The sequence below is a fragment of the Perkinsus marinus genome (genome assembly GCF_000006405.1).
Source record: "Perkinsus marinus ATCC 50983 genomic scaffold scf_1104296935302, whole genome shotgun sequence".
Lineage (NCBI taxonomy): Eukaryota > Perkinsozoa > Perkinsida > Perkinsidae > Perkinsus > Perkinsus marinus.
This window is the reverse complement of record NW_003214508.1, coordinates 862,735-868,352: the sequence shown is the minus strand read 5'-3', so window position 1 is coordinate 868,352 and position 5,618 is coordinate 862,735. Positions and strand designations below refer to the sequence as shown.

General features: G+C 47.3%; 3 protein-coding genes across 3 annotated transcripts in view; all 3 read right to left on the bottom strand.

Annotated features, from left to right (window-relative positions):
- The window catches only part of Pmar_PMAR003563 (merozoite surface protein 3g, putative), a gene marked incomplete at both ends in the record, with an annotated part of 3,962 nt that extends 1,790 nt beyond the window's left edge, over positions 1 to 2,172 (bottom strand). Inside the window, 9 exons of the mRNA XM_002784258.1 lie at positions 27 to 479; positions 530 to 610; positions 659 to 717; positions 958 to 1,090; positions 1,144 to 1,263; positions 1,308 to 1,568; positions 1,615 to 1,776; positions 1,869 to 1,949; positions 2,128 to 2,172. Coding sequence (XP_002784304.1) covers positions 27 to 479; positions 530 to 610; positions 659 to 717; positions 958 to 1,090; positions 1,144 to 1,263; positions 1,308 to 1,568; positions 1,615 to 1,776; positions 1,869 to 1,949; positions 2,128 to 2,172 — 1,395 coding nt within the window. The remainder of the gene's footprint in view (positions 1 to 26; positions 480 to 529; positions 611 to 658; positions 718 to 957; positions 1,091 to 1,143; positions 1,264 to 1,307; positions 1,569 to 1,614; positions 1,777 to 1,868; positions 1,950 to 2,127) is intronic.
- Positions 2,173 to 2,461: 289 nt separating this feature from the next.
- On the bottom strand, positions 2,462 to 3,444 carry Pmar_PMAR003562 (hypothetical protein; the record flags this gene model as incomplete). Its single annotated transcript, XM_002784257.1, has 6 exons — positions 2,462 to 2,471; positions 2,507 to 2,591; positions 2,662 to 2,833; positions 2,888 to 3,013; positions 3,058 to 3,162; positions 3,217 to 3,444. 6 exons carry the CDS (start codon positions 3,442 to 3,444, stop codon positions 2,462 to 2,464), a joined length of 726 nt encoding a protein of 241 aa, XP_002784303.1.
- Positions 3,445 to 4,415: 971 nt separating this feature from the next.
- The window catches only part of Pmar_PMAR003561 (conserved hypothetical protein), a gene marked incomplete at both ends in the record, with an annotated part of 3,414 nt that continues 2,211 nt past the window's right edge, over positions 4,416 to 5,618 (bottom strand). Inside the window, 4 exons of the mRNA XM_002784256.1 lie at positions 4,416 to 4,940; positions 4,985 to 5,104; positions 5,156 to 5,410; positions 5,479 to 5,583. Of these exons, the coding sequence (XP_002784302.1) occupies positions 4,416 to 4,940; positions 4,985 to 5,104; positions 5,156 to 5,410; positions 5,479 to 5,583 (1,005 nt within the window). The remainder of the gene's footprint in view (positions 4,941 to 4,984; positions 5,105 to 5,155; positions 5,411 to 5,478; positions 5,584 to 5,618) is intronic.

Here is a 5,618-nt window from a genome sequence, read left to right as displayed (position 1 = left end):
CGATACCAGGTACCATACACCCCTACCCGTGAGAGCCTCTCCTCGGCCTTTGAATCCTTCTTAGAGCGTTTTGAGGCATCCGACTTGAGCTCCTCCATCTTATGATTGTAATGGTCAAGGTCGGCAAACGCTCTATCACGGTCCTTCAGCTTCTGCTGTAAGTCGGCGTTTCGCTGTACCAACTTCTGAGCCTCCCCCACCGCAACCTGCAGCTGTGGTCGGGACGCCTGGGCCGACTGCTGACATCTGCTCAGCTGGTCCGCAAAGACACCCAAAGCCTGGGTATACTGAGGACAACCCATTGCCTCTACACCGTTCACAGCGAATACTACTCCACTGTCAGTATGGGAACTCAACGTGCTCGCCTCCTCGTCTTTGAGTGGAACAATTAGCTCCCTCGACTGCCTACACATCTCCTGATGAGTCGCGCGGATCTCATCCGTCAACTCCGAGAGCCGCAACAGTTGGCGATACAGAGCCTAGCCAAGGAGGAAGTTAGCAGTCACCAAAATCACTACTGATCAATTACTGCGGCCTTGGCAGCATGTTCTACAACTGCAACCCTCTGCTTCTCCAAAGGATCGGGTACCATTATCCTAACTCCGAAGACCTGAGGAGTGACCGAGCAACATACCGTGTGGGCTCGACTGCGGATTACCTTAGCAGAGAGATTCCGCCACGTCCGGCTCGTGAGAACAACCATATTATATTGATCAACTGCATAGACCAGAATACTCTCAACCAACAACCGAGATGCACCCCAAGCAACAACAACAACAACAACCATCGCAATCGGTAGAAACTCACAGCACAGAGAGGATCACTAAAATGGCGAAACCCGTTGAAATCGGTACAGTACACCAATAAGCGTTCCTCTGATGCACACAGTACCATACAAAAGTAAATCACATATATATCAAGGCAGTGGTGGCAGCTGTGGGTAGGCAGCAGAAGGACCATCCTTCTCAGCAACTTGAGGGGCACTACTGTTCTTCTTCACTTCTTCCTCTATCATATCAGGGATCTCCTTACTGAACGTATCTGCATCCTTCGCCCCCTCAGACGTTACGGCTCCTATATACCGCGAGTACTGAGGGAAGAAAATGAACTAACGGATTCGGAAAGACAGTAAGCGACACCAACCTCGGCCACCACTATGGATATTTCCCTGGTCTTCTGCCCAATTACGATGTCCATGTCACCACGGACCTCCGTATCTATCTTCGTAAACTGTTCTTGAGCCACGCGATGCTTCTCAACGTTCTGATGATATACGATGAGTCATTCCCGTCTCCCAAAGAGCCCACCCGAGCTAGCCTTTCATCTTCCTTCGGGTTCGGTTTGGATTTTTTCGCAATTTCAGCCTTCAGATCAGCCACTTTTTGATTATAGTGATTCAGCTCTTCATAAGCTTGATCACGACTTCTAACTCTCTCCTGTAGAACATTAGTACGTTTGACCAAGTCCTGAGCCGTCATCTCAGCTTTCTCCAGCTGCGGTCTAGCGTCACGGACCATCTTGTTACTCTCCGACATATGGTTCACAAATGTAGCTGTAGCCCGATCGTACTGAAGGATAGGCAATAATCCCATCTTTGTAGAGTCTAAACAGTACCCCATCAGAAGGCTCTTGGCCTCCTTGACTCGTCCCTGCGATGTGAGTAACATCGTCCTCCTCAGAGGCATCTATACGCTGAATATCCTTCAATATATCCTGTCGTACTCGGGTTATCTCATCCGTCAAAGCTAGCAAACGTGCAATATGCTGATGCAAGGCCTGAGAATGCTGACTTCAAGAAAACCGGTAGAAAGTCATTCACATTTCATCACAATTCCTTCTACTACTACTACTACCACTACCACTACTACCTGAACTCGACCCGCATAGTCAGCTAGTTCCTTCCGCTTCTTCTCTAACGGGTCTGAGGTTATTGCCTGTACCCCCATTACCTGAACGAAGTCCCCACTTCTCATCACGACAAGTGATGGAGTAAAATATCCAAAATAGACCAATCCTAATCTCAGTGTTTCTATCAAAAATGATCAAAGGGGGGCACCCACCACGATTAGTTAACGCATACTACGAGAGCTCTCACAATCCTCCCACCGAAGATATTAATCATACTACCGTATTGGTGAGATTCCGCCAATGCTTGCTCGAGAAGACTACCATACTCGATAGAAAATCAAAACAATGATAACTGATTCAGAAAAAAATCGTCAACATCCCCGCACAGACGGCGTGAAATCCGCTATAAAACCCCTACCAACTCATTGATCATAAGACAACCAAACACATTCGGATCAAACAGGCAACAACACAATCCTGCTGAAAGCAACAGGACTATAAGAACACACTTTGGTGATATAACTCAATGTCCAGTGTCGTCCTCAGGGACGACTGCAGGACTTGCGCACACATTCTCTAAAACATTCACGAACACCTCAACCACCTTCACCATTTACTCGTCCCTGACCACAGTAACATCAGCACCACCCACCATCACATGATGGACATTGTCATCATCGTGGTGGTGCTCTTCATGCTCGTGATGACTCGAAGCGTCAGAGCCTTCACGACGGTGATGACGTCTTCCAAAGAGACCATGGCGACTCTTATGGTGACCTCCCTCAGAAGCAGAGCTGCTGCTGCTACTACTACTGTTAGAAGAGGAAGACGATGAGCTGTCCGAATCGTGATCAGTAGAACGCTCAGCGAGAACAACAGGTTGGGGAACGTCCTTCATTCCGCGGCGAACCTCACTGGGCACATCCTTGACGAGAATCTCAGCAGTATGCTTAGCAGGAGCACAGAAACCAAGGAAGCGAGAATACTGAAAAAACATCATTGTAACTCAGCGCTATTATCCATCATATCTTAGTCTCACCGGAACCAGCAGCTTAGCATAGTCGGCGCCAGGGCACTCCACGGACTGATACACCTTCATAGCAGTAGCACGATCGATATCGCTCAAGTCATCCGCGCCCTCCAGATGTCTGTAATGAGCAGCAACCTGACGGAAATCATTTAGACAAATGGCCGAAACCTTTCGCTCACCATGTCGGCCCTAGAAAGAGCACGATCAATCTTAGGCTGAGCACTCTCGACCGCATTACGCCAGGCTTCAGCTTGAGTCATGAACAGCTTGCAAGCTTCACGGAACTGACCAAGTAACCATCAGGGATCTAAAGCATGTCACAATCCCCCCCCCCTTACATGGTCGCTTTCCCTGTCTCCAGCCTCATCGACGAGCTGCTCCTCGAACAAACGGGCCACCTCAGACTGAGCCTTCGACAACTTATCCATGTACTCCTTCACCTTCTCCATCTGATGCTTCAACTCCTCAGAGCGTTCAGCACGCTGGGGCAAACTCTCTCTGAAACCTTCAAGTCTGTCACCGTCAACGTGCTTCATGGGACTCCAATCTCCTTCGTCGAAACTCATTGTAATAATATCAATAACAAAGAATATAAAAACACTGAAGAGACATGAGACCGATACTATGACATTTCGAAGCTCCTCTTTCTTTGCAGACAGTACTAGCTGTTGAGCTATTGTGTGACAAAGAGACATTGTGATATAAGCTTACCACACTTTATGTGAAAATGATCTTACTGCTAGTATTCATATTCGTTACGATATCAATATAAATTATGATGATTCAATTCATTAATAATCATATGTTAACCTAACATATAGATCTATACATTCTATGCCCTGACATTAGTTGATATTCGTTTAATTAATTAATATATCATCACCGAGATTGCAATGATGCTCTTCCTAACTTTTAACTGCACCATTTATCTCTACGAAACCTGTGACCATAGAAACCGTTCCGATAACCATTGAGTGAATGACTGACCAATGAGTTCGAATATTATACTATTATATACCAAAAAATGATATTAAATAATGGCATAATAGTAACCAACCAGATCATAGATCATATTTTCACCAATCTATATATCACCTTAATACCTTATCATAAATGTGTTCATGGAATCTAATTCCTTCAACCTAATATCGCCTCCAAGATCGACAAAGTCTGTGATCCACACAAGAGACCAATAAATCAATAGCGCCGTTCTCTGACACATGACCCCCTATTATTGATTCACTCAACGCAAGTGACACACTCCGCTTGAAAACCACCAATTGGTAGTGAACGGGACAACGGTAGCACCCTGAGCAGAGACTAAAGGAAGGATGAACGCACACATGACGTCAGACCTTCGCAGATCTTGTATAAAAACTATAATATACTGGTGGTCAGACGCTTACACGAGAGACTGACTTCACTACACACTTATAAAACCTACAAAAGTACTACATCTGCAAGTAAAGAATGGTCTGAATATACGCCAACCCTGAACTTCTCTATAACCGCTCTCCAACCAACGAGACTGGACTCTCTAAATGTCGTCACCGCTACTAGCCGAATGATATGCTGCCTCATTGGTTACATCCGTTCTCTCTTCGTGTTGCTTGGAGGAGGATGAAGTTGGCTTCAACTCACTGCTCTCCGCATGCGCTTCAGATGCCTCTTCCGCATGTGCCCTCGGTGACCCTTCTGCAAGTGCTTTAGATGCCTCTTCCGCATGTGCCCTCGGTGACCCTTCTGCAAGTGCTTTAGATGCCCCTTCCGCATGTGCCCTCGGTGACCCTTCTGCAAGTGCTTTAGATGCCTCTTCCGCATGTGCCCTCGGTGACCCTTCTGGAAGTGTTTTCGGTGGTTCTTCCAGAGAGGTTTCGGTCGTACCACCCGATATCGTAACATCTTCCTCTCCCTTGGCAGCTTGCTTAGGGAGACCGATTGGCGTCCGATCACAAGTAAGATCCTCATGTACGGCCGAGCGGAGGATATTAGGGATCTTCCTCGCTAGTATATACGCTGTATTAGCTTCCGTTGATGCAGCAACTCCAAGATACCGTGAAAACTGACCACACATTATATATTTCCTACCACTATACTACAGCTCACCGGAGCTAGAACCCTAGCATAGTCCGTGTTCTCATGCTCAATAAGTGAGCGTAAATCCGCAGTAGCGCTCCGATCCAACACTTCCGCCTCTCGTTCCACTGCATGGTATTTGTCCAGTGCCTGATCACACTCTCAAATACAACACACAACTAGTCGCCAGACTCGATCTACCGCGATGATCTGCTGATCATAGTCACGGCCCCTGTGCTTGGTTGCCTTCTGGGAGAGCTCCTCAACGTTCATTATACACCTCTCCAGTTGGCCATTCGTCTTATCCCGCTGCAGCAGCCGAGCTTGCAGCTCATGATTCCGATCTACCATCTCCTCAGCAAAGCATACAGCTCCCGCCAGTTCACACTGAGCGTCCAGAACCGCCTCGTGCATAGCGTCCAGTTGATTCACCAGTAACGTACATGCTTGAGAATACTGAGGGAGAGGAAGAGCCATAGACTTAACACCCGCAATTCCAGCAGTTATAGAAACCCTACTCTTACTTCGTGATTGACGGCACCAGTGGTAGGCTCCATGAGCTCGTTACGGAATAAACGTGACGCCTTCCGCTGAGATTCATCTAGCTTTCCAGCGCAATCATCAATTTGCTGCAGGACGCTCAACAAAGCTTTTGCTTTAGCCG